We start from the raw sequence: 27,745 nt of genomic DNA on the forward strand, positions 1-27,745 counted from the left end.
ACTGGGCGGAGAAATGGGTGTGGTTTTCCTTACGATGACCAATCAGAGCAGGTCTCGCGATAAATGCTACAAGGGCTCGCGCACACAGACCACGACGAGCCAATGAGAGCATTTCAATGATAAGCGGAGTGGGAGATTCACAAGTTTTGTCAATGTTATATTTAATAGAAAATGTCACAACTAAACAGTACAAAGACACAAGCTACCATACAAGTATTTAAGCTTGTTAAAGACACACAAAAAAATATTTTTCACACAGCATTCAGAATGAGCATCAAATAGATGCTGTATTTGTACACATATTTAAAACTCTGCTATATTAATGGTACAACATAAACCAAGAACTAATCATCTTGGTTTGTTTTCTCTAATTAAAAAAAACACTCATACCTGTAATATATACCTATAAAAAAATCAAATAAAACATTCTGATGAAACAGACTTAAAAGTTCGATGTAGTCTCTCAGAGACAAAAAACTCATTTTGCCTCACTTAATCAAACATTGGTAAATATGTAACTGGAAAGACAGAGCATCACTTGTTGGTCAGTCATCAACAATGTTGAGCAGACCGCTCAGCTCCAGGCTGCAGGCAAGCTCTTCCTCTTGGCTCGCCAAAATCTGCCGCTCCAGTTCCTTCAGTCGCCATTCAAACGATGCCGGAACCTTTAGGGGCCGCTCTGCTCTCTGTGTCCGATTACCAGACTTCTGAAGGAAGGAAGGTTGTCGTTTCATGTCAAACATTTGGGAATCATGCTTTTTCTCTTTGAACAAAATTCTATTGCAAACTTAGTAAAAAGTATGAAAAAAGAAGGTGGCTCAAGACCCAGAGTCACAGGTGGTGGAGTGATATCGTACCTGTGTAAGACCGCCATCTCTAATCTTGCGAGTTATGGTTGTGGGCATGGACAACAGGGTGGAGGACGGAAGGAAGAGTGGTGTGGACAAGTGGTCCAAGGTGTCACCATCGAGCCAACGCTGAAGCTGCTCCATGCTCCTGTAGATGTGCGTGTTTGATACATGCCACAAACATGTTATTGCAAAGTATCTGAAGAATATGTCCAAAGATATAAACAAATATTTCAAAACTGACACTTTTTGCAAGCATAAAGTAATGACAAATTCAAGTGAATAATTTTCTCACAGTGAAGTGAAACATTCAAAGTTATATTATTAAACTGGTCAAATTGTTGCTGCTATACCTTTTGCTTTCAGCCTTCTCGTCCTCTATGCTCTGGAGGAGTTTGTGGGTCATCAGTTCTTGTGCCGTGGGAGTGTGTGAGATGTCCATCGGGGCAGCCAAGGACTCGGGTGTCTCTACCACATTGTGAAACAGCCTCTGTCTGAGGGACTGACTGCTGGGTGTGATGCAGGCGGCTGCACTTGCTCTGAAGACAGAATTGTAAGGAGATGGTTAACAACGGGGACAAAGCAAAGGAACGCTCAACGGTAACAAAAAATGTAAAGCTCGAAAGGCAATAGCTCTGTTTCTGTATTGCTTTTTCCTGCAATTAAGTATTGCTGTATATCATCAGGTCTGTTCACCAAGACCAGAGAGAGACATAATAATAAACATCATCAACCAAATCACAACAAGGTACACACTTAATTTTTTCTCCACACACACAGCCCTCCAAATACCTGCCTAATTTATTAAATCAAGTTATTTTTAGTGGCAGTTACGCCAACTTACTTATGACATCTTCTGACATCACTGAGCAAACAAAGCAGATGCAATATGCAGCTTTATTTCGACCTCAGTAAACACTGGGTGTGTTAATCCTTAATACCTTCTACTCTGTGCAATAACTGCCCAATAGTGGCGAGTGACCTTGTCTGTTAAAACGGAGGGTAGCCACCACAGGAAGCAGTGGGAGGAGCTGTTAATGTCCATATAAACAGACATCAGTGACTTGAACAACTACATCAAAAACATAAATGTTGCAGCAATGATTTCAGTACCCGATCTCCTCCTCCTGCTGCTTCTTCTCTCTGTGTGTTCGTCTGGTGGCCTTGGTCCATTCATCAGGTGGCTGGAAAGTGTTCAGTGCCTCTGTGGGGAAGTAAACCAGGATCTCTCCATCCTCTGTCACAGCGTCTTTAGCAACAAAAACAAACAATCAGTCATATACTATAATGAAAATTATACAGCATGTGTAGGTACAGGTGGGAAATATGAGTTGTTTCCTGATTTAGGCCCTACCTTTACAAACAGGTGGCCCAGGAATCTGCCAGTCTTTCAGTTTGTGATCGATGCAAATCACCAGTATGTCTTCCCAGGGGATCTGAACGTAGGCTGGTAAAACACCATCATCCCCACTGTCCCAGCTTCTCATGGTGACGGCAGATCCGGGGGTTTTGGCACAGTGACACTTGAGCCTGACCTTTTCCAGAAGGTTTTCCAGGCGTGACATTAGAAGAGGCTGACTGTGAGGCGAGACTGGGATCTGAGCGGCGTAGTGATAGATGGAGGCACGGAGTTCAGACCAAGAGTCTAGACAGAAGGCGAGATAATAATCAGGAGAGGTGAGGAGAAAGAACGATTATTTTGTATTTTCACTTTTATTTGAAGATGCTTTACTGTGAAAAAAGCCTTCCCACAACAAAACGTGAAATAATTATGTCGTCGCTGTCACTGACCTATAGAAGAAAGCTGCACCCACTGTGGCAGCTGCAGACTGAGGATGGCTTTTTGTAGCCAGGCAAGATGCCGAGGTGAGTTAAAGCCCAGATGAGGAACAAAGTGCCGATTCTCGGGGAGGCTGAACTCGCCTGGCGGCCACGAGATTTTGCAGAGGTCCTCGGAAGACACCGCGTCGGCAATGTGAACCAGGACTGCATTGTACAGCTGGATGATGGGTGCGGGGTCCTGTGGGGGAAGATGTGCGGTGGCTCGTTCCTGCTGGTGGCTGTGCACTCTGGAATTGAACTCTCGACTCAAACTGGCCTCGACAAGTTCCACCAGGGACCTACAGGCGAGTGGGAAGGATGGAGGGGCACGAGCAAGCAGCCAACACATGGCAGAGCTCAGCTAGACACACAGGAGGAAAGGTGGCAGAAGGAATGGAGAATGTTAAAATTAGACTTTTTTTAACGTAATTTGATAAAATCCTCTTCACTGACAGATACGACAGGGAATCAATCTTTTCAGTCCAAACGTTTTACAATATTGTGAGGGCTGCAAACACCTGATTTTCTTTTCCAGATAACTTAATTTATTGATGAATATGAATGTCAAGAGGATTTGCAAACTTCCGCCATGGCCTCTCAGTTTCCCACAGTGTCACTCCACCAAAACCCAATTCCTTGGACCATTGAATACATTCCTAGTCCAAATACTTCTTTCACTTTTTGAGACAGACAAACATGGCCAAAAACTTAACCTTGTTGGCAGGGCTAATAGTGTAACAACACTAAAAACTTCTAGCCCACATGTGTCGTACCTGTTTAGATCCTTGGATGTCACTTGTGGTCTCTGGTATGAAGAAGAACATGAACTCTGATATCAGACCTTCCTGGACCAGTGTGTGCAGCATCAGGGCTATGAGACAAGACACCGTGAGAAGAGACATTCAAAGCATGTGCAAATTACTGAATCACATAATCGAAAGACAGCCACTATTTCCTTTTAAGTTTGATTACCTTCTCCGAGTTTCTGTTCATCATCAGCACCACCATCAGGCCCTGGAACCAGAATGACCAGAGGCAGAGGGCAGTGCCAGCTGCTGGCCTGCTGCAGCTGTTTGAGCTGAAGCAAGGCGGACAGCAGAGGAACGTCCTGCTCATCACGGCCTGGATGCATGAACGGCATGGTGGGGAGCAACATGATCAGAGCTCCTGTCCCATTGAGCTCATCAATTTCCTCCATTTTGGACAGACTGTCTTCAGTCAGTGGACCTCGGCACGCCTGACACACAACAAGTGATGTGGTCAATAAGAGAAATCCATGTTACACAGTGCAGACGCGGAGGAAATAATTCATCCATCAAGGTGACAAACACAACTGATCAAAGGCAGTCATCAACAACATTCAAGTGCACATAAGAAAATAAAACAATGGAAAACAAGGCAACATTTTTACAAGCTCATACAACACACAGTTGTTGAGGACGACTAAGTTTTGTGAGTCCTCTGTGACCTTTGGCCACCAAAGGTTCGCTTTTCTGGCCCTTATTAGTAACTTAATAAACTACGCACAGCTGGATGCAGATGGCTAATTTATGTGGTTGTGTGCATCTACCGCTTCAGCCGAGATCATGTGTATATTCAACAAACATTCAACTCTTTTCTCCGCTTTACTCCAGTCATCCGTACCTTGACGCTGACATGGACTATGTGCGTGTGTTGTTCTTTCTCCTGCAGAGTGTTGGTGACGCACAGTGTCTGCAGTGTGCCGTCTGGCTGCTCCTTCCTGACCTCTGACCCCTCGCCACCGAGTTTCACCTCCAGCCAGTCCGACAGAATCCTAAAGCAAAAGACGAGAGAGGACAAATGCGATGAAAGGTTTGGTGAAGATTGCACACAAGTGCCATCATCACCAATTAATGTTATTAAATATTAGAAAGGAAAAGCTTGGGTTGTTAAGGTTTTAAACGGCCGTTTCGGGCTTGAAACTATAGTTAGTAAACTGTTCACTCTCCTGCACCAAAGCCCATGGATGAAACTGGCTTTTTTAGCTTGAGGGACAAAAGGAGCTGCTAGTTTACTGCTGTATCGTTTGGAAAGTTTATGCAACTCATAATTTCAAACAAAGGACTTCAAATACAAAAGTCACAAGATCACATATTTGAACTTCTGTGAAATCACAGAATGTCTTTATGAAGTTTGGTGTGGGAAATGAACCATGTTTTTTTCACCCAGATATAGTACATTTAATCAAATGTAGATTCTTTTTTGGGTGAGGCTATTGTCATACAGCTAAAACCTGCTCAATGGCATCAGAGTTAATAATATATCAATACCTTTTACAACTCCACTATCCATTTAAATAATATCCATCCGCCACAGCTACCGTCTCAGCTGCAGTGCAGCGACTTACCCGTCGGCCAGGCTGGCTTCACTCTCGTGGTTGCTGGGTAACAGGAGAGCGAGCTTCCAGAAGACTCGGACAGGCGGGTCAGGGATGTTCTCTGCCACCAGTGCTGGCAGGTCGAGCGGAGCCCACACCATTTCACTGAGAGAAAAAAAAAAAAAAGAGGTCAACATGCTGCTTTGTGACATGAACCACAGACAACAGACAAACTTAGAAACTCGGTACTTACTCAAGCAGCAGCTGATGAAAGTAGTGGACTCTCATCTGGTGGATTGCTTCTTGCCTCATTTTTAATAACCTTGACATGATAAATACAACAGCATACAGTGACATTCAACTCAAATAAAGTGGAATCATACATTATGTGCTATAAATGACGTATCCAATAATTTTATGTTTCATTAACCTTCATCCAGAGACCCATCTGAAAAAATATAGTCTATAAACTGCAGATGAAATTACCTGGTGCTAGACAGGGCTAAGGTGCCAGCATTGCCCAGGTTGACCACACCGTGAGCCAGATCTGCTATGGAGGGCTGTACAGGGGCACTGGGAGCCAGAGCCTTGAGTTTGAATCTTGGGTCCACACAGCACGGAGCTGCGGGGAAACCTCTCATCTGTCTCTTCAGTTGCCGACGGACTGCTACCACGTCACGCCACCTGGTGGTACATATTAGAGAGGGGGAATGTTTGGTTCTGGCCCAAGAAAGAACTACCTGGGATCCATTGTTGTGTTTTGTTTTAAAAGCTTTTCAGATTTTCTTACATTTTGATGTACTTGTGGATTCTTTGCAGCTCGACATCAAGGATTTCTTCAGCTATCAGAGCAATATCTGTATTCAGAGTCTCCTCAACCAGACGGCTGCAGACCTGCTCCGTGCATTTAGCCACACGCTGTGCTTTCTCATTCACTGCTTGCCTGGAATGAGGTTAACAACAAACGTTTTAAATTCAGTATTCAGTGGAACATTTTGAAGCACGTGAAAACTATAAATCTAAAATGCCATCTATGAAACTCAGTCTGTTGCACCTTTTTGATATTAAAAAGTCCAAACACCGACATCAAACCAAATGGAAAAAAAACCTTACTGGATCTCAGATTTGCAGGTTTCTTTGATGGTCTCGTCGACAACTTGGTGGATGAGCTCTGTGCAGAGACACTCGCTGAACTGATTCAGGAAAGCCTCATGCTCCTGCCTCCTCCTGGTAACGACAAGATGAAAACAAAATCTGGGTTAATTATGAGTGAATAAATACTTTCACTCCTCTGAGTGTCACAAACTGAGTGTCCAAACTGAGTGTCCAAACTGAGTGTCCAAACTGAATGCTACATATGATTGGAAAACTAAGAGAGCTGAGAGAGGATAGTTTGTGCTTGCAGACCAACCTGGCTTCTTCACGCTTGCGTTTCTCTTCTGCAACACGCTCCTGTTCTAACTTGATCTCGGTGGAGGAGACCTCCTTCAGCATCTGTCCCAATACCTCACCCACCAGTGACTCCATCTGCACACTGCTCTCCCTGCAGAACCACAGTAAACAGAACAGTTAAACAAAAAAAAAACATGTTAATTAAACAGAACAAATGTTTAATTCTCCTCAGAAACCTTGAGGAAATGGCTTAGTATTCATGGCACTTAATAAATGTATGTGGCCTGGGAGGTACAGTGGGTTATCCACTGTTCAGAAGGCCAGTGGTTTCATAACTGGCTCCTGTCTGCATACTGGTGTCCAAGGACTAGAAACCCAATTTACCTCAAGTGGAGTACAAATAATGTGAACTTACGCGAGAGCTGTTTTGGCATAGCTGGCACCAACATCAGCGATTTCCCTCAGTGCTGCTTCGACGACCTCTTCAATCACACAATTCAGTTCAGCCCTTATTTCCTGCAGGTACCACACACACACACAGCAAGTCAGTATACATTTGAGAGACGATGTTTATATTGCATTTTCACATCATTACAGCCACACCCCTAAAATATCATCAGCAACTAGAATGTCAGGATTTAAAAGACCACGATCAACTTAAAAAAACAAAACTTCAGACAAAGAACAACAGAGAAATATCGCAGCATTTTTAGACTCAACAACCCTTAAGGCCTTTGTGCACATCAACATCATCAGTAGTTTGCAGCTTGTAAATCTAAACAAATGTCTGTTTACGTTGAACCCATTGCCTAATGTGTCCACACAATGCATGACACAGGTATTTTTTGTTGCACATAGTGACACATTTTATGATTATGATTCAGCCGTCGAGGCAGAAGAAACACACAGCGCGAGTAAAACGAGATACCTAATATAACTGCTCTATGGCTGAAGAAAACAAACATACCAAAAGTGTCCATTATCAGTTCCAGAAGTGGATTCTACTGCTAAAAATAAACCTGGATGTTCAGTAGGAGATCACAATCGAATTTCCATCATGATTATGATTTTAGCTTCTCACAAATGCCATCATCTGATATCGAAAACATGCTGAGATCTCACCTCGTCACTATACACTGGAGGAGGAGGAAGAGGAGGGGGAGAGGGTGACTTCACAGGCTGAGGTTGATGTATCGGCTGGAAGAACTGCGGGGCGTCGGCCGTGTGGGACGAGCTGTAATGTGATTCAGCCGGCACATCTGGAACAGCTGGAGGGAGCCCAAAGTCAGAGCGGGTGTCGAGAAGCGATGTGACCTGTGGCAATGTCTCTGGGTAGCTGGGTGATGCCTTCACCTCCAGCTTAGCAGGCAGAGCTGAGACAATGAGGAAAAAAATTAATCAATCTGAATCTGTACAGTGAGGTGATAAGATTATGTTTTTGTTTCCTCATTACAAATTTCAAGAGGATTGCTACTGAAATATTTTTGTACTTTCAAAAACACATGTTTATGAGGAGTAGGATGTGTGAAATAGACATGAGTACCGTTAAACTGGCTTGTAGTGGGCTCAGCCAAAGTCAATTCTCCAAGGTACTTGTTCTGCGCGTCAAAGCTGCAGATGGGGGCATGCTGGGGAGGGTTAGGGAGCGGGCTTCCATTCACCACCTCGCCAACCAACATGGTTTTCTTTGCGAGGATGACCTCAGACTTTTTCTGGGACAGCGGCAGCTCTGGCTCCTGATATGCCGTGCGACTCAGCTCGACCACACTGTGTGAACAGAATATACTAAGAGAGTAAGTATTGGGTCTTATACAGTATGAAGAACACAGCAAGTGTGTCTGGGCCAAAAACACATTCACAAAAGCAAGACCATCTCCAGAGTATCCAGGTGAGGGGTGGAGGCTGGCTTGTGCATCACCAGAATCCAGAGTTTCTCCTGCTGTGATCTCACGTGAGCTGACTTAGATATTAACCAGATAATATAGCAGGAAGCAAACAGGACAATTACTGGAGAGTGTCCGTACTGAGGGTTTTGCAGACACTCTCATTCTCACACACAGCCCCTCTAGAAATCTCTGGTACATGTCCGGCCATTGGTGCATGAAAGCAGCCACCATCTGTAGATGCCTTCCACTACGAAATGCAGTTCAGCGGAAAATGCAGAAGAGCAAATGATGCCACAATGTGGCCTTTTGTGACGCCATGCTAAAAGCAGCTTTAGTATGAATGAGGTCTTAAAATAAATAATAATAAAAGAAATGGCTTGACACTTACTCTTCATTGACGTTCAGGCCATACTGCTGAATAAAGTCAGCTGCTTCAGCGGTGCTGCGGAACATTAACATCCGAGTTACGTCCTCGACTGGAAATGCAGTCGACCGTGGACCCACAGTGTGAGCGATGTTCAGGATCTGTAAGGCCTTCGCTCTGACCTGCACATGCACAAAAGAAAGTAAGAAGAGTGTAAAGCGAGAGAACGGAAACATTGTGACATCTCCACACACCTGTTACTTAAGTAAAATCTGCTTTATATCTAAATCTGTTGAATCATAGGAGGCTTTGACCAATCACAGTGCAGTTCAGATTGAGATTGGGATTGTGCCCTCCTACTGGCTGTTCCACAACAGCTGCTCTCTGCATTTAGGTCCCTAGGTGGGACAATTGTTACTTCACCACCAGCAACAATTTACTATATTGGAAAGAAACTGACAATAGCATCATTTATCAGTAAATGAATAAAGTCAATGACCTGATTGAAGTATCTGTGTAGGAGGCAGCTGGCGAGGTAGGAGGCTCCTTTCACCAGCTTGAAGAAGCGCACAAAGTTGTTGCTGTTGACTGCAGCGAACGCCTGAACAGCAAACTTCACCTCCGACGAGTTACGCACTTCATCACGGAATTGTTGCACCTCACTGTATGTGCATAAAGAGTGAGGGAAGTTTTTGTTGGGGTAGAGAATAAGGTTCATTACAGTGATTTCAATTCAGAATAGTTATTTAATAAACGTGTGTCTGTTTCCAGGACTGACCGCAGGATGTCCCCGTCATTGAGCCTGAGCAGAACGCTGTACTGGCGGAACTCTGCCTCCTGGGAGCAGTAGATTTGACGCATAGCCAAGTCCTGGTACATTTCTTTGAGACTCTGCAGACACTTTGTCATGTTCTCGTTGTTGATCTTGGGGTCAAACGATGAGATGTGCTGCTCGCAGAGGTGGTGGGCACAGTGTACGTGGAAGCGTGTGCACTTCTCGATCAGCGACACCGTATGTGGGCAGCACAGGTGCTGCTGGGTAATGTCCTGTGGATGTGACAGGGGAATGGATCAGTATGCAACACATCCTTACTTGTTAAACTTGACTCAAGACGTGTACTTGAACAAAGGTTTGGTTGCATGTGAGATTATATAAACCCATACAATATTTAAAACATTACAATTAAATGAGCAAAAAACACACACACTACAAATAACTGGGTGGTTCCTATTTAGTACTTCCACAATTTTCAATTCAATTCACCATCATTTTGTGAACTTGAGAATAAAATATAAAATACTGTTTGTTATTTTTATTTAGACTAGTATTAGTTATGCTAAAAAAAAATCCAATGAAACCTACATAATATAATATTTGCCTGCTACTTTTCAATGTGAAAGACATTTGTTTGCTCCTTCAAATGGAAAGATTGGAGTAAAAATACATCAAAATGTAATACAATGTGTAATTATAGTGAATATTTGAAGAGAGCAGTAAATCAGGGCCATACCTTGCGGATGCCACGGGTTCTGTTCCAGACAAAGTCATACCAGTCGCGGTAGTTGTCATGGCCCTGGTCCATGATCTGAGTCACCAGATAGTCCATGGTCATGCCGAGCACAGGCAGGGGGCGCAATTCATTGGGCAGAGGATCCTCCTTATCTGCTGAGGAGCGACTGTACTCCTTGATGGCTGCTGTGTGATCCACCTAGTATGTGACAAGAGGGGGTAACAATAAGCACAGTCACTTCTCTTGGTGCTTCTTAATTTTGCCTTCCTTTGTATAAAAGGGAGCACGATGAGCGAAGTATCATTTTAATTACCATCTCTGTGCTTGGGATGACCTCGAATATGCTGAGCTGATTCCGTGTCTCTCTCATGTACCTCTCCTTCTCTGGACACATGTCGGGACACGTCCCCACAAAGGCCTTCGACAGATTCAGGTCTGTGCGTTTGGGCCGACCTGTGCAGACATATTATACACACAAATTTATTTTTGCATTTTTTGAACCTTGTAAATGTAACAGTTGCAAAATGCCACATTTCAACCCAGCAATACAATTTGGTTCATTTCCATACAATAAGCAATAATTTGCATTTCCTAACCAAAAACAGCGATCTGCTAGGAGCTAGACACACTGTATTCAGTTATTTGGCAGGCTACAATGTGTTGTGCTGGTATGATGTCACATTCATTTACATAGCTGATGTAGCGATTGCCAGATCAGGGTTTGCAATTTCAAACTGAACTGTGGAGGTGAACTGCGCTGTATAGATGAATTTGAAACATAGCTTCACCTTGACGTAGTTCCTTATCCCTCTGCTCCAGCAGACGATACTTGTCCTCAGTGGTCTCTGCCACCTGGCCAATCAGGTGGAGGAGGGAGGAGGGGACTGGGCGCTCTGAGCTCTGTGGCTCTGTGGCACTCTCTTTCTGTGGTTCAGTGTTGAACTGCAGAGACTTAGCTGATGTGATCTTCTTTGCTGGAGAGCTGACACACATTAGTGGATGTGTGAGAAATCACAGCACTACAGATACTTTTTCACTATTTTGCGGGTGTTGCCTGGTTCTGATCAAGTACATGAGAATGTGTTACCTGCTCCTAAAGGTCATGGTGCTGGTGCCTTCGGAAGCCCTGAGTTGAGCTCTTCTGAATGTGGAGGATGTAGCGCTGGACTGTGTGTCCTCTGAGCTTTCTCCTAATTCCTCTTTTCCTACTGCAGATCTGCTCTCTTTCTCTGCTGGACCTGTTGCAATAAAACAATGACAATAAGGATCCATATAATTGCAGCAAATAATTCAATGTGATATGAAGTTAACAATAACATTGATCCAATAAAAATTTACTCTGCTTCTTTCTTTGCCACAACAGAATGAGTTCATGTTGATGAAGGACTTTGCCTTTCTTCTTGGCCTGTGCTGCTGATGCCTGAAAGAAAACCAAAACAAAGTGAGATATACAGACCAGCATGTGCGGCCAAATTAGTGAGTGGGGTTAATATTAAATGAGTCCTTTGGTCCACTATTTCAATAATCATTTAGTAGGGTTGAGTTATTTTTTAAATAAAAAAAAATTATCTGATCTTTAAGCTTTTTAAACGTGATATTTTCTGGCTTCTGTGCTAATTCTAACAAAGAAATATTTTATATTATTTGAGGACACTGTTGTTTAGAGGTTTGAGAAACACTTTTTTCAACATTTTATGTATCAAACAAATTATCATTAGTTTTTTAAGGCTTGTTCAATCCAAAAAAGCAATAAAGCCACAGCCAAGTATAGTAAATATAGTGCAGTAAACATGGTACTAAACAAAACTCACACAGAAGTTACTTTAAAATGTTGTTATTAACTGGGAGATTTGAGGTCTGGTACAATGGAACAATGACAGTATGTAGAATGAATTTAACTCACATGATCATCAAAGTATATGAAGGCAAAGTTTTTTGCAGGGCGGCAAATCACTTTTGTGACTTTGCCAAAACGAGCAAAGTGCTTCTCGATAATGTTCTTTCTGTTGAGTTTCGGTGGGATATTCCGACAATGGAGGACAGTGCAGTCTATGGAAGACCCGCCGCTGAGGCTCTCTGAGCTCTCCCTGCGTACCCCACGTTTCACCGGGGTAAAACTTAGAAGCTCCGGGTTGGTGGTTTTTGCTGAATATGGACAAAAATAAGTAACAGGAAGACAACTGGATTAGCCTACTGATATATATATTCAACAAAATTGAGATTTCTAACTGGGTTTCATTATAAAATGCCTTTTGTGGTTTTCTTTTATATCATCAACAAAGGATTAACAAATGAAAACATTCTACAATATAATTTGAAGATGTATATTCAGTCAGTGAAAGTCAATTAAAAAAAGTTATCAAAGGCTAATTTATTTTAAAATGGGTTTTCACTATGCAACAGTTTTTCTCAGTGATGCAAATACCACAGAGGGTGTCTGACTTGCTTTGAACATTTTACCTGACTCTTCTGCTTTTTCCAGCACATCTTTGGTGAGAGTTTGTGCAGTGGGTGGTGTAGCAGCCATGTTATCATCCTGACCCTGGATATGTTCCCTCTCAGTCTCATCCCACTTCAGTGGCTGCTGCTGAGGCTCCTTTGTGGCCTCCCGCCTTCCAAAGTTCGTACCGTCTTTACGAAGACCACTTAGTGCCCTTCCAAATAAGCCTGGTGGGCCATGGGACCTCATAAGGGGCCTCTTAGGGGGGTGCCTTGCTGAGTCTGGTTCTGCTAGAACATCCTCCACTGTGGCAGGCTTCTCTTGGCTGATGTTGGGAACCACTGGATCCTCCTTACGCTTAGTACCTTTACCCAATCTAGCAAATACATTTGTGTCCTCTAAGGCTTCAACATTACTCCTTTTCTCATCTGTAATGCTCTCTGTTTGACCTTTGTTGTCACCAAAAGATGAGTGCTGACCAAAATTGGTGCCTTCAAAAAGTGGTGTCTGGGTCTGAGGGGGCTTGATTGAAAAACTAAATGAAGATGGAGTAGAGGGCTGGGCGGTGGATGCATTTGTGGTGCTCGAGCTAGAAGGAGGAGCTGGCTGGGAAAAAGTAAATTGCAAATGTTTTGTAGGACCGCCACTATTACTAGTTGTTAGTGGGTTGTTTTGAGTAGAGATAGAGGGAGCTGCAGCTGGCAGTGAGAAGCTAAAGCCTGTTGGCCCAGAATTAGCACTTGTCAACTGAGAAAAGCCTGTGGTGGTGCTGCTGCTGGAGGTTGTCTGGTTACCACTGCTCCCAAAAGGTAAGCTGGACATGGTTGTAGTTTGAGGGTTAGTAGGCTCGGGGCTGGCACTGAAGATGGGTTTGAAAAGTGCCTCAGTGGCTGGTTTAAAACTGAATTTGGATGGTCCTAAGGGTTTGTTCTGTGTCACACTGTTACCAAATACACTAGTGACACTGGTAGATGCTGGTTGTCCAAATGCAGACTGCCCAAATGCAGACTGTCCAAACCCAGGTGGCTGAGATTGTCCTATGGTAGTGGTGGGCACAGAGGTCATCTGGGTCTGTCCAAATCCTGGAGCCTGCTGACTAAATCCCGGAGCCTGCTGACTAAATCCCGGAGCCTGCTGACTAAATCCTGATGCCTGCCCAAATGCAGAAGGCTGCCCAAAGACTGAGGCCTGGTTCAGTCCACTAGTCTGTCCAAAAGCTGGTGCTGTGCCACTGCCAAAGCCTGAGCTACTTGTTGTCACTGATGGCTGCCCAAACGCTGGAGCTTGCTGTGCAGACGGCTGTCCAAAAACAGGGGCCTGTCCAAACATGGTATTTCCATGAGCTGAGGGCTGGATCAATCCAGGTGGCTGTCCAAACGCTGAGGGTTGAAGAACTTCCATCGTCTGAGGCTGGTTGTTGGAACTTTGTTGTCCAAATTTCTGGAACAAGCCAGTCTTCATGGTGTTGCTTGGGGCTTGGAAAGCCCCACCTTGTGGTCGGCCGAACGGATTGGGTGGATTCATGCCGCAAATATCAGCCGATGGTTACTCACCCAGTGAAGGTGTCTCGTCTACACATTCATGCAGACAGATCTGTAACACTGTCACTCTCTCCCAAGGTATGTGGTGAGTAGGTAGCCTAAGTAGTAAATAAATAAACTCATTTATAATAGCAAATAATTTTACACAGAGTACATCACAAATGTAGATTTAGGTGTAACATCGAATCACATAAGTCAATATACACTCCAAAACAGGGGTAATAAGTACAAATGCGTGCTCGGCTTCTATCAATATCGTTCCGGCAAAGAGTGAACTTAACTGTTAAATTACACAACGTTGTAAAGCAAGATAAATAATCTTTTACGAACGACTTATTATTAGATGCATATAGGACATATTTTACCTTTTATGTTGCTCTGTTGTTCTTCATGCCGAATTTCGAAAACATTTCACCACATCCGGTGGTCCCACAGCTCTTATCGTCCGCTCTGACTTCTGAATTCAGTTCCGCGAGTACCAATGTTGCGGTCGTGTCTCTCCTCGTAAAGATTTTAAACCGAGAAAGTGAGGTGTTTCTTTGAATAATAGAAAATGCTTTACTTCTCTCGACTGAATTATCACAGACAGTCAACCAGGAGAAATTGTATGTTGATACTGCTGCGGCGTGTCACCTTGTATTTCAGCCTGCTCTGAATGGCTCAGCATAGGTCACTGCTAACGCTAAGCTAACCATACATTCTCGTAAACAGACCGTAATTAAAACTTACTGCAGACGGAGGGAATTGTTTTTTTTAATGTACATATATGCCTCAGATTTTTTAAATATTTGTTTGGTCTGTTTATTTTTAAAATGGGAGTAGTACTTCGAAATCTCCAAAAGGTGGTGCGTCTTCGCCGTGCCAGGCTGCGCAAGGATGTTGACACTTTGAGACACATTCTGGGCGTCCAGAAATTTGACGTGGGCATCGTTTGTGTGGATAACCACAGGATCCAACAAATTAATAACACCTATAGGAAGAAGAATTTCCCGACAGATGTCCTCTCGTTCCCCTTCCACGAGGTAATACACGAGTGTGTATAAACATGACACTTCCACCTACTTTCACAAAGTGCTCATTGACGTGAAATCCTTGTTTGTGCATAGGACTTGAGACCTGGGAAGCTGCCTTGCCCTCTTTACAGGGATGAGCTGAATCTCGGTGACATTTTCTTGGGGGTCGAGTTCGTGATGAAACAATGTCAGGAAGAATCTTTTGATCTGCATGATGCTCTCACAGTGAGTAGATATATGGCTCTGTTCAAGTGCACCTGTGACTACAACAACTCTAAAACACTGTCCCAGCCATTCCCCTTCCTCACCTGTGAGTACAGTAAAGGCATGAGCTGCTGTTGATTAAGTGCAACATTCTCTGGATCCTGATTCAGGTGGTCACTGCACATGGGATCTGTCACCTGCTGGGCTACAGGCATGAGACAGAGGAAGAATGGACTGAGGTTTGTATAGATTAGCTTTAATGTACAATAATATTATGTCTTTGATTGTTCAGTTTCAGAAAATTATAACTGCCACAATATTATATCAAGCCATTGATCCCATATTGCTATTAATATCCAAATAACTATCACTGGTTTATAACCCTTTTTTTTTTTTTAGTGAATAGCTCCAATCTAACATATTATATATTAATAGTTAGAAGAAAAGTTTGGGAAAGAGATTCCACAGTTTATTAATGTATTTTCTTGCAGATGCTGCAAAGGGAAAACTACATTCTAAGTGAGTACAACAGACTCACAGGACGCCATCTTCAACCGCTGATGAAGAAATGTGATCATAGTAGATGACAGTGACTGTCACTGTGACAGTGTCACCTGCTACATTTACACTTGAACCCTCTACTACACGTACTATGGTGCTTGATCTCTTGTACACTGTGCCATGCAATCATATTAAGTCCGACAATGATTCAACACAAACGTCAAGACATTCACAATCAATGTTTGCTGCTATTGTTTCTGTGGACATCCTGAATCACTTAACTCCAATGTTGTTCAAGAGTTTTAAAGATTAAAGTCTGTACACTTTCATTGTAATATTTTATTAAAATCTGCTTTAGGAAGATTCGGTTGTATATGAAGGGTAGAAAAAGCTGTTCAATTTTACTTCACAAATACATTTAACCCTCTTAACACTGCATCTGGGATGGTTCGGAACGCGCCACATTTCAGTAATGGAAACTCACTGTGACATAAGTAACTCTTTCTAAAACACTTGTGTCTGCTCTGATAACCAGGTATATCAATGGTGCAACAGGACGTCAGCTAATGATGTTGGACATTTCCTCATACTACACGGGGAATATCATACCAGGTTCATACAGACTCGATTCATTTGTGTGGCGTGAATATGTTCAGCAGACACCATGTTTCAATGCTGCTCATCAGCCATGGTGTACTTGATGCATTTTTGTTTTTACAATGGAAACAAATAAGCAATAAAACCAGTGCTTATTAAATTAAATAGAGGGGAAGCAAACTACTCACATTCTATATTTAAACATGTTTGACAGGGACTTGTTAGTTAACTGGCCTTTGAGGAGGAGAATAACGGACAGTATGCCATCGCAAGCTTCCCTGGTGCATCTTGATGGGTTAATTAACCATTGGCTGTAATAAATAGAAAAATGTATTTTTTTTTATAGAGAAAAATCTGACTTGCACATTGAGATTTGACAGACATTCAAAAGCAACAAGGTTGTGCAACTTTCAAAGTAAAGCTTGTATACATATTTATAAAAAATTCCTTGGGAGGCACAAGTTCAGAAACCCATACAGAAAATGTGTTTCACTGAGAAGAGCTCAGTAAAAACAGGCAATGTCACAACTGGGTTCTACGAGTTGAAAAATATGGAGACAGCCACACACAAACGTTAGCTTATAAACCAAGCACAGAAAGAAGCGAGGAAAACATCCACACACACTGACAAAGCTGATCTTCACTGGCCAATTCATGCCAGAAAAATAAATATTGCACCAAATGTTCCCGCTAAATACAACACCCCTTTAACTCTATAATAGCTTATACTCCAACGTAGAATATATCTTTATTTAGTTCATATGGGAAATAAAGGGTCTGCAAAACAAAATCCATTACAAACCAGTAGCATCTGATGTTCGATAATGAATTTTAAGTCTGAACAAACGACATTAAATTGTAAAGAATTATATCAAGAAACAAACAAAACCTTTACAAAACAGTTATTTGATAAAATAGCAAAGAAAAACTCCAGCCCCAAAAACATGGGAGGCAAAATTTGATCCACTGAACATTTTATCTGCATTTCTGGTCTCTGAAAGAGTCCCGACAGATCAGCACATGTTGGCATTCAGAGGTGCCATCTGACCTGACATTAAGTGATTCATAGAGAAGTGCCTGAAGATGACCAAAAAGAACAGCTATCAGTAGTACTCAAGGTTGTTCAGCTTAGAGGTCCATCTTGCAGAGTTCAGTGGTGGATGTGTGGGTGGTTGCTCGTCCAAAGACGAAGTGCTCAGAGCGGCTGCAGGACGTTTCTCCCCGCCTCTGATGTGCTGCTGGCTCCAGCTCGCTCCATCTCGGACAGCTGTTTAAACATTTCCCTGCAGACACACAAGGTCATGACTTTTCTTGACAATAAACACACACTTGCTACAAAACAACCTCAAGCTGTGCATCTCACCAGAGGTACAAAAATATTTTCGCATTGTGCAAATATACATTTAGCAGCGGTATACTCTGAAATGCCCACGTATTCATTTAGTTATGAAAATGCTAATGTACATTAAAAAGACTGAACTTTAAATGTTTTATCAATGATTGCATTGAACTGATAAATTAAATATCTTCCTTTTTGGAGGTAAAAACAAAATATTTACTGTGCATCAATTACCACAAGGTGGCAGCAGCAGCAAGCATTTAGTTAGTGGACAGCATGTGTTTTTGCTGAAGTGATGAAATCTAAGAGGTTTCTTGAATGCATGTCATTAGCTGCTCCTCTTAGCTTAACGTGCTAGGAACCCTTCATTAATTAAACTAGCTCTCATGCATTGGCATTTAGAATATTCAACAAATAATCCAGTAGAATATTTGAATAGCATTAAAATGTGACTGAATGTGTCAAATCAAATGAAGGGAATAGAAAATAAAGAGCACCAGATTAATCTGTTAATCTTCACTGTTTAAGCTGGCTAATTAAAAGCCCTGGTCATTCTCTCATCCTTTGAGCAGCAGCCTATCTGCTATATTAAACTCTCATACATGTGGAAACCCTGCAGACAAACATTGATCAGCCTTGGGTAGTATACACTGATAATCAGATTGTCAAGAAGGCAAAAATCCCATAGATTTCCATGCCTTTGTATTTTTCTGTAACTTTTCAAGACCTAAACATTCTAGATTTTTCTTGGCTGCACAAACAGTCTGGCTGAAGTGGCCAAAAATGGCTCAATCCAGCATAAATTTATCCATCACATAACAAAACATACAAATGCTGCAGGGACACATGATACAACAAGCTGCCAACTCACTTATGCATGTAGAAGAAAATGTATCCACTGCGATCACGGTCTCGCTGGACAGCTGCTTCCTGCGTGCGCGACACGTCCAGGTCATTGTAAGTCAGCCACGATTGCTTCTTCATGTCGTACACGTCACTGATGTAGTGGCCTAGGGCCAAGACAAACACAGCTTATGTGAGGACAGGTTATGATGAGCCTGAGCTGGACACTCCACATCCTCAAGGACATGGAGCTCTGCCAACATCACTTTTTTTAAATAAGGTTTATCACATTTTCACACCAAGAGTGGTGCTTCTGTCTCTCAGACACACAAAAGATAGATTTTGAGCACACCCACTAATTCATTCTGCAACTTCAGAGTTTGCAAATCAAATTATGTACTTGTCTGTTAAAATAACTGAATCTCATCAGGCTCAAGTTCACTACCTCAGTGCAGTAGTTTGTATACATGTTGACATAATGCATCCATCACCCCCCACTTCCTAATCCTAACCCCAAACTACCTCTAAAATGAACATGAAGTCATATATGTCCTCATATCACCTTCATCACGTGCGCACACACACACACTCACCAGAGGAAGAGCTGCTTCCAATGTGACTGACAACACTGATGAGTCTAAAAGAGTTGGCCAAATCTCCACTCTGTAGAAGAAAAGGTTTAAATGCAGATTAGCACTGTATCATGAGAACAGCTACAGCATTTTACTCATGATATGGACAATTCTTTAAAACGCGTTGTTCAACAGCAGGACATCAAGTACCTCAGCATTCCTCTTTAGGTTTTCAGCCTCAGCTTCAGTGTACTCCATGTCCAACACGTCCTCATTACCAGAATCATCATCCGAACACAGCAGCTCTGGCAGGGAGTTGTTAAATTCTGTAGGACGAGAAGGGAGTGTGGTCAGTACATTTGCATCCCTCCGTGATTTCTTAAAGCGCCACTATGCAACTTTAAGTGATTGTTTGTTTGTGTGTCCTTTCTTTGTCCAAAGATTTAGGTCAAAATGACATGTAAGAACGTGCTTTTGAACTTTTGAACTTTGTTAATCCCCTTAGGGGAATTCCTCTCTGCATTAAGCCCATCTACTAAAAGCCTTCCTAGAATTAGGAGCCACTGGGCAGTGCCTGGGAATATTGGGTACGCTCAGAGGAACAACATCCCTTGACCTGTTGGTAATTGAACCAGTTATTGATCTACATGAAATGATTTGGGTCCATACCCTGTAGGCTGAGCTCAGTTGCCCTCTTTAGATCATCATCCTCTCTCATCTCTTGGGCTTCCTGCATGAAGTGAAGAGGAGACAATGTATTACAGTATCTCATACTGTGTAGAATGTGAGTTTCTCTCTCTATAATAAACAGTGTCTTGTTCCATTGCTGAACAAAAAAAACTTTGATCTTACATGTTCCTGAAGGCTCTGGGCCAGGGCCTGCTGCAGCTCCTGTTCCTCTCTCTCCTGATCCAGACTATATTGCTGAACCCAGTCCAGCTCACCCTGCTGCTGCACACCCTCTGGGGTCTGGTTCTCCTTATTCTCATCCATGGTCAAATCCAAGGAATCCAGAACATCTACACCAAGTTTAACACATTCACAAGGAAGTTAAATTGATTGTAAAACACAAGTGAATATATTGCCACTAAAGCATCCATATACAATAAATAATACCTCCCTCTTTAAATACAACATTTCTCAACAAATGAACCTCCAGATGTTGGATTACCTGCAGGTTGTTTGCCATCTGCTTCCATCAGATCTGTGTGATAGGCCAGGTCATGCGCGTCTGTGTCCCCAAACCCAGTGTCTGGGCTGCTGGTCGGCTCATCCTCCAGGGACGGGGGAGCAGACAGACCGGCCTCTTGGCGACTCATCTCCAGCACTGCCGCCAGCATTTCATCGTCATTAATGCCACTGAAGTCTGCTGAATCTATTGGTACCCCGCGCTGGAAACACATCAATCAGCATCACAAGGGCGGCAGAGGAGGAACAACAATGAAACGTATATTTCAAGGTTGCCAAACGCTCACCTCTTCTTGACGCTCGTCCTCGTCAGGTAGACAGCTGCTGAGGCGTCGCTTGCGACTGGTGCTCACCCTTCGGGTAGGCTCCTCTTCACAGTCAGAGTCCATAAGGCTGGAGGTGCAGCTGGAGTTTGCCACTTTCCCTCCAATCCTTCTACACACACAGTCAGAAGATCAGTGAAAAACAAGCTTTACACTTTTGCCAACTATAAAATGCACATTTTCTTCTGTTCGTCATTAAGATATGAATGTACTGCAGAGTCTTACCGGGCAGGTGCTGTGCAGGAGTTGACAGACTGTGATGTTCTAAGTGTTCTGGACCTTAGTGAAAAACAAAGTAAATTCACCATCATCTCTCAGCTGATGCAGCACAGCCAAGTAAAGCAACTAAACCTAACGCAAGTAATGGTTTATGTAAAATATTTCACATTTTACAATAACACGTTTGAGATGTCTTACATGGAGGCTTGGGAACTCCAGCCAAGACTAAGAGGAGGTCTTGTGGATTCAGTGCAATGGGACAGCAGGGTCAGGTATCGAGGAATCACCACCTGCTGACCCAGCTTGCTGTTCAGAGACAATTGAGCATTGAAACTGTACCGTTTGAGGTGGAGGATGAGGACTCTGTGGGGGAAAATAGTTATAATAATTGAGTAATCCTTTACTTGCAACAATACTGGTTAACAGTTGCTTGTGGAAGATTCTGCTTGAAATTCCAATTGTCTACTTGACTAAACATGTTAAACTGGAATGAATGCGGTAACTTGAGTCAGTGGATACCTGGGAAGTTTGCTGAATTTATGTGTAACAGTTGCTGCTTTGCCATTGCACTTTTCACACGAGTACTCAATTTCCTCCATCTGCAAAAGAAAGAGGGAAGTACAATGTTAACATGTTCAAACATAATAAGTCCAGTTCATTTCACACAGACGTAGTCATACACAATAAGCTTGCATAAGCGGTTTAAAGTAAATTAAAACAGCCGAACTTTAACCTGTGCAAGACTCACCCTAAAAAATAGATCCAGAGAATCTTGGATAGAGCGAAGTGGGAGGGTTTTCTTCCTGCGCGGCAGGTCGATGGACAAGTTATTGAACTGCTCTCGCTTGGTTACCACCTCACCACAGCTGCAAAACAACATGAAAAGCTTAAACAAAACTTTTATTTGCTTTATTTTCAAAATACAATTTGGTGTAAATGCTGCTGATCAATCAGGAGGAGAAAACCGGCCTTACCCTTTGCAGACGATGGTGTGCTGCACCTCAAACTCCATGTTAACTGCAACCGGGCAGGTGTAGATGCGACAGGTGTCCACTTCTTCACCAGGCTCCGTCTTGGCCGTCAACGATGCTGCGTCCTGGCCATTGTCACACACCGCAGAGGACGACGAGGAAGCTGAAGCTTCGTTTGTCCAGCTCTTGTTCATTTTCTCTATATCGTCCTTTAACTGGTCCAAACACTGGCTCAGGAACTCATGAGCATCCTGGTTGACATGGTGAGACAAAACACGACTTAATTAAGCCAAGAAGAACTTCACAAATGTTATTTTCTTGCTAAAATGATACTTAGTAACCACACACATCAACAGTTCTTCAGTGCTGATTCAGACAGAGATCTTACATTTTGCATATTTCCAGAGAAGCGCTCAGCCGTGGAGGAGATGGCACTCTTGACTTTCCTCAGCAGGTCCTTTTTTGTCTCTGGACAGCCAACGTCCTTCTTGACCATGAGGTGAGCAAAACGCCTGCAGGGAGTGTAGATAGCATAGATAGTGAAGGCTTCAAAAACTCACAGTACAAATCAGCAATTATATTGTACTGTTGGGAGCGCTTGATGCATGTAGTACCTGAGTAATGCATTAATGGGAACCTTCTTCCATGGGATGCTCTGTCTGAGCATGTCATTGGAGAAGGAAGGCAGGCTGAAGAGAGACTGCAGGATGGCGTTCATGTAGCAAGTGTTGCCCAAGTTAGAAAAACTACAATACACACAAATGGATAAGAAATAAACAATTTAAAAACTGATCATTTGATGACATCTTATAAGACATGTACTGCATATTCTAACAGCAACAAAACACATTAAAAATAGAGACTTACAACTATATCATTTTGTTGTTGTTTCAAAAATATTCACATTGTTTGTAATGATTTCTCTCTTCACATCAATAGGAAGGTTTTTACCCTTGCAGTGGGGGCTGAGGCTGTGCCAGAGTGGAGGGCCTTTGTTTGTTCCAGCCACCATAGTCAAGAGAGGGGCGCACCTTCTTGAAGGGAGTGGAGTGGTTGGGCAGCAGGAGGCTTCGCTTGGCCGAAGTGGTCTGTGCTGTACTGGATGGCCTGGGGGGATTTTCAAGCAGAGGGGGACTCAATGACCAACTTAGCAGAGGTTTGCAGACCTTTTCATTTGTGGTGAACACTGAGGAAAATCTACCTGTCCAGAAAAGAGTGGCTCTGGCTGTAGTCTTTAGTCACAGATCTGCTGCCATAGAATGATGACGACTGAAGGGGAGTTGAACCCAGTGGAGCTGAGCGTGAGAAAGAAAAAAAAATTATTTGTAATATGCAAGATGACCTTTTTCCTAATTCTAGTAAAACCGAGCCAATACACACTTACCTTCTCTATTAAAAGAGGTCAAAGTAATGTATATGTATGAATTTAAGTGTATGAACATAAAAATACCAACGACGATCCTCAGCAACAAACTCACAAATGTCAACATCATAAATATAGCCGATTGAAAAGAATTTAACAAAAAATTTGAATCTTATTCAAGTCCCAAACCCCACCAATTTTGGTGCAGACCAGTTTGAGTGCTTTTTGCCCACTGACAACTAAACAAACCAAAACTAATTCTCGTGGTTGGAAGAGGTAAGTTAAGACATTATCAGCCATATATTCACTCGATGACACTGCTGACTAAGCTGTGGACAAAGAAGTTCACCTGAGTTCCTGTTCTCCTCTCCTTGCTTCATCTTCTCTTTATAGCTCAGCAGAAACTTCCTGGATGGGTCTGTTGTGGCCTTGTTGTTACTAAGAAATTGCATAAAAATTAGTTTTATACGAGTGTGAAAACAGAGGATTTAGAATAAGCAAATTAAGCCCAAAAAAAACATCCAGGCTACATTTCTGAAAGAAAAAGGCTGCGGGAGTCTGGAAAAAGCACATCATTTAGTCTAGGCAGGGAGGTGTTTTGCTTCTACCTTGAAGAGTCATTTTCCTTGGGGTAGTCCTCAGTCAGGTCACTTTCAGAATTTAAGAGTCTCTTCCTCTTCTCACTCCTGGAAGACAGGAGTAAGAATAACACTATAATAGCCATTCTAACATTGGGAAGAAATCCTGTAGATATTTGAATTTATGTGGTCAGTCAAGTACAATGCAACAGGAGGGTGGAAAAACACCAAGAATAAATACTCAGGAATAAATAAAGTCGATGATTAAATACTAGTAAAAAAGAATAGCACCCTAGTGGAAAAACAAACATCAAAAACAACAAATATCGTACATGTTTAACACTCATTTGAGACACATACACATCACAAAACGTTTTAAGGTTTAAGGAACTGAAATCATATAAGGAATTGTGGGATGATATAAACATTGTATAGAATGAATATCTTCAAGTAAAGATAAATAAAGCCACATCATACCTGTTCTCAGATAGTCCAGTGCGAGTGGGAGTGGAGGCTGCTCTGCTTGGACTGCCCAGGGGTCTCCGTGGTGTTGTGTCCTCTCGGCTTTCCACGCTCTGCCGCCTTGGTGTTGTCTTGAAGGTATTAGAAAAATATCTAAGCAAAAAGTACATTTATCTAAATATTTTCAAAGTTAATGGAGCTTGGGATTATTGTTTACCTGTCTTTCCCCTGGCGGACTGGTCTCATTTTTCGCAGAGCGGTTTCCCAGCACACTGAAGTTTGCACTTCCATGGGATGATTTTAAAACTACGAAATAATAAGAGGAGCTTATGACAAAAGAAATACATCATTCAATCAAAATTTCAGTCTGGAGCAATATTCTGTCCAAACAGAGTCTGTAGCTGCATCAGACATTATGATTTTTCCACTAAAAGAAGAAAGTTTTGTGTTTGTAAAAACGTAATATGACAGTAGTGGAGCCAACAGGTGAGTTTGCAGATGTGTTCCTTACATTCTTATTTACACTGTAAATCCTAAAATACTTGCATCACAAATGTCACTTTTCAGATGCTTTAGTGATATGATTGTCAGCTCAGGATGACATTTTAATTTGCTTGTGTCATTTTCAAAGAAAAACTTTAAGAGGGTTAAGAAGTCAACCACAGTTAAGTGGATCTAAGGTCAAGTGGCACTCACTGTGCCCTCTGCTGGCCAAAGCAGTAATTACTTCAGACAGAGTGATGGGCTACTGGGCTGCATATTTTGAATTTGAACAGGTTTTTAAGGTTCAAGTTTGAACACATTTTGGATTATAAGCGACAGCCCCAACAAGAAATGATGACAGTAGTTCGAATCAGAAAAAACAAATACTGACTTCAAACTCAGCGAACATCAGTACACACACTAACTAATATGACATGTTTGCAATCTTTCAAAGTAAGCCAAAGAGCAATTACTTGGCTTTCCTGGTTTCAGCTTTTCCAGGTATTCTTTAGTCTTCAGCGCCAAAGACTGGGGCATCTTATCCAGAACGATGACACTGCCATCCTTCAAAGTCAGCATGATTCGACTCAGATTCTGGGTAATGGTCTTCACATTCTGGTTTAGCTGAGGGCAAGAAGAAGACCTTTAATTATCCTGTAAATATTAAATGCATTATACTTTATATTGCAGCGATTGAGCAACTGTGTTCATGTTAGAAAGTCATCTCAGACAGCTGACAGCATGAAAAACTTCTCTGCAGATCATTTAAATTCAGACTGAATTTCTACTATAGTTTGATGACTGGCGTTTCATTTAATGTGCTCACTTACAACCTTTAATAATAAAAATATAAACATTTGCATTTGTGAAGACCACATTATGTTTTAATAGATATAATATAATATATATATTAATATAATTAATACATATAATATAATAATATAAAACAATTATCTTTTTACTGTTGAGTATCTGCCAATGCAAAGTCCTGACCCAATGGGGCAGGGTTGTCACCAGCTCTGTTAGCGTAATCAATGCTGCCTGTGTACATGAAAAATGGAGAAAATATGACCTCTCTACACGTTTGTTGAAAAGGTGACGTGATAATGGGGATGAGCAGGATTATTCAATTATCTGCTGGATGAAAAAGACACAGCTACTTTAACTATTTGTAATATATTAAAAAGATCAAAAACAAATGTTTTATCAATGATTGAATTTATAAAAAGCAATTATTTCTACTCCGATGACGAGGTGACAGCAGCAGCAAGCATTTAGTTAGTGGACATCATGTGTGTTTGCAGAAGTGATGGAAATTAAGAGATTTCTTAAATGCTCCCATTTCCCAGGACTTTGTGATGTTAAAATGTGGAGGAAAGATGCAAATTTCCACAGATGAAAAGCATAAAAAAAAACACTATACTTAAAATACAAATACAAAATTGAAATCCAATTGCAAGAAATTCTAACAAAAAACTATGAATCAACTAAATGAAAAATACCTGAAAGGTTTTGGAGGCACCACCACAGTTGAACCTTAGACAGAGGTTGACTTTGTTGTCCTTTTCCAAAATCTCAAAAGTTCCTTCTTTCCACCTGGTGGTGCCCAGGTCCATGCTGTTAAAGCGGATTTTAACAGCACCACCGCTGGAAAGTTTGGGCACTATGGTTGCCATGGCTTACGATCCAGTTGGTGCACCTTGAAGACTGGGATTTGTGATCAAACGAATCCTGAACAAGAGAAAATCTATTGTCAAACAGCAATTTTCAGCCTTTGTGAAGTGGATTACATGAATTAACCATATCAGTATGCCCATGCACCACTGCACACAACTTTGTGAACAAATACTTTTGTTATGCAATAAGGTTAACACATTACAACTGACCACTCACTTACAAATCACAGCAGACAAGAGAGAAAAATATATTCAATTGCTTAATTTAAGCTTTTTGTTGAGTTGTAGGGTGAACTGATAGAATATGAATATGTTCTTTATAAATCGTGGGACCCTATATCAAAATATGGCCAGTATCACATAATGTTGTTAGCCATTATAATTATGATGCTATTTTAATTCAGCTTTACAAACAATAGACAAACTCCCGTAACATGTTATGTTACAGTATTGAATAAAGTACATAGTCTTAATATTACTAAGATAATTACACCAAGAAAAGGTTAATTTTCGGACCATGCTGCCCACTGCTTTACTACAGTGTTGAAAATCACAACAAACTCTGAGCGCCCAAACGTAATAGCTAAAGGTTAACAGGTAATGACAACATGCATGCGCAGGTAGCACAATATTGGACCTATGTGGGAGTTTAAAAACATTGGATAACAAAAGTTACTTTTGATAGCCGGCTGTGGGTTCCGTAAACAGCCCGTTATTGTTGCCGCTGTTTGCATTAGCCATCAAATTAGCCCTGATGGCCAATCCGCACCAGGGTAGCAAAGAGCAGGAGATGTGCATAACACGCTGCGCGCAGGGTAAAATAGTTCTATCGAACCAAACCGTTATTCGGCCGAGACAGTTTGTAAAAATGACGTGAGAACGCCGTAAAGTTGGGCAGGTATAACCGCGGTGACACTGCAGTCGAGCTGAGTGTTCGGGGCTCAAATAATGTCGTCCCCTCCTCTACAGGCGCTGAATGGACGAGGAGGCCGACATTAGCAAGTCGGCTAGCAGGAGCTAGCTAACTGGTCAATTTGCCTGATTGTAATTTGTTGATGAAACAGTTTCGCTGTCTGACCACGGCGCTGGTCACATTTACCTGTCGTTGATACGCGCTCTTCTCGAAACTTTCAAATCACAGCGAGAGTTCCGTGTGTCCTCCGAGCGCGGAAAGTTTGTTTTGCCGGCATTCACCTGCTCCCAGATACGTGCGTTGTTGACAGTGGCCCCGCTCACTACGTTTCGCAGAGCTGCACGATGATGGCGGGAATG

At 42.2% G+C, this 27,745-nt stretch overlaps 3 protein-coding genes across 3 annotated transcripts; 1 reads left to right on the plus strand and 2 right to left on the minus strand.

Annotated features, from left to right (window-relative positions):
* Positions 1 to 144: 144 nt before the first annotated feature.
* On the minus strand, positions 145 to 14,589 carry LOC122758994 (minichromosome maintenance complex component 3 associated protein). Its single transcript, XM_044013435.1, has 29 exons — positions 14,507 to 14,589; positions 12,621 to 14,239; positions 12,064 to 12,305; positions 11,499 to 11,580; positions 11,248 to 11,398; positions 10,949 to 11,142; positions 10,474 to 10,613; positions 10,161 to 10,358; positions 9,428 to 9,696; positions 9,149 to 9,311; positions 8,674 to 8,831; positions 7,943 to 8,166; positions 7,522 to 7,772; positions 6,815 to 6,915; positions 6,419 to 6,550; positions 6,121 to 6,234; positions 5,798 to 5,950; positions 5,494 to 5,691; positions 5,261 to 5,329; positions 5,038 to 5,172; positions 4,314 to 4,464; positions 3,642 to 3,906; positions 3,443 to 3,540; positions 2,640 to 3,030; positions 2,203 to 2,493; positions 1,962 to 2,097; positions 1,202 to 1,387; positions 858 to 996; positions 145 to 707 (listed from the first exon to the last, which is right to left on the minus strand). The coding sequence occupies exons 2-29, from the start codon at positions 14,122 to 14,124 to the stop codon at positions 546 to 548; spliced, it is 6,297 nt and encodes a 2,098-aa protein (XP_043869370.1). The 5' UTR covers positions 14,125 to 14,239; positions 14,507 to 14,589; the 3' UTR covers positions 145 to 545.
* Positions 14,579 to 16,188, plus strand: ybey (ybeY metalloendoribonuclease). Its single transcript, XM_044013538.1, has 4 exons — positions 14,579 to 15,163; positions 15,248 to 15,379; positions 15,529 to 15,597; positions 15,850 to 16,188. The coding sequence occupies exons 1-4, from the start codon at positions 14,954 to 14,956 to the stop codon at positions 15,943 to 15,945; spliced, it is 507 nt and encodes a 168-aa protein (XP_043869473.1). The 5' UTR covers positions 14,579 to 14,953; the 3' UTR covers positions 15,946 to 16,188.
* On the minus strand, positions 16,181 to 27,733 carry usp37 (ubiquitin specific peptidase 37). Its single transcript, XM_044013461.1, has 24 exons — positions 27,573 to 27,733; positions 26,300 to 26,528; positions 25,271 to 25,421; positions 24,532 to 24,620; positions 24,330 to 24,445; positions 23,883 to 23,960; positions 23,624 to 23,712; positions 23,113 to 23,206; positions 22,863 to 23,018; positions 22,526 to 22,657; positions 22,300 to 22,423; positions 21,915 to 22,162; positions 21,689 to 21,806; positions 21,460 to 21,539; positions 21,139 to 21,303; positions 20,947 to 21,000; positions 20,686 to 20,833; positions 20,382 to 20,601; positions 20,063 to 20,229; positions 19,880 to 19,940; positions 19,421 to 19,536; positions 19,232 to 19,301; positions 18,667 to 18,805; positions 16,181 to 17,739 (listed from the first exon to the last, which is right to left on the minus strand). The coding sequence occupies exons 2-24, from the start codon at positions 26,471 to 26,473 to the stop codon at positions 17,652 to 17,654; spliced, it is 2,877 nt and encodes a 958-aa protein (XP_043869396.1). The 5' UTR covers positions 26,474 to 26,528; positions 27,573 to 27,733; the 3' UTR covers positions 16,181 to 17,651.
* Between the last annotated feature and the right edge of the window lie 12 nt (positions 27,734 to 27,745).

Source organism: Solea senegalensis, linkage group LG2 (genome assembly GCF_019176455.1).
Source record: "Solea senegalensis isolate Sse05_10M linkage group LG2, IFAPA_SoseM_1, whole genome shotgun sequence".
Lineage (NCBI taxonomy): Eukaryota > Metazoa > Chordata > Actinopteri > Pleuronectiformes > Soleidae > Solea > Solea senegalensis.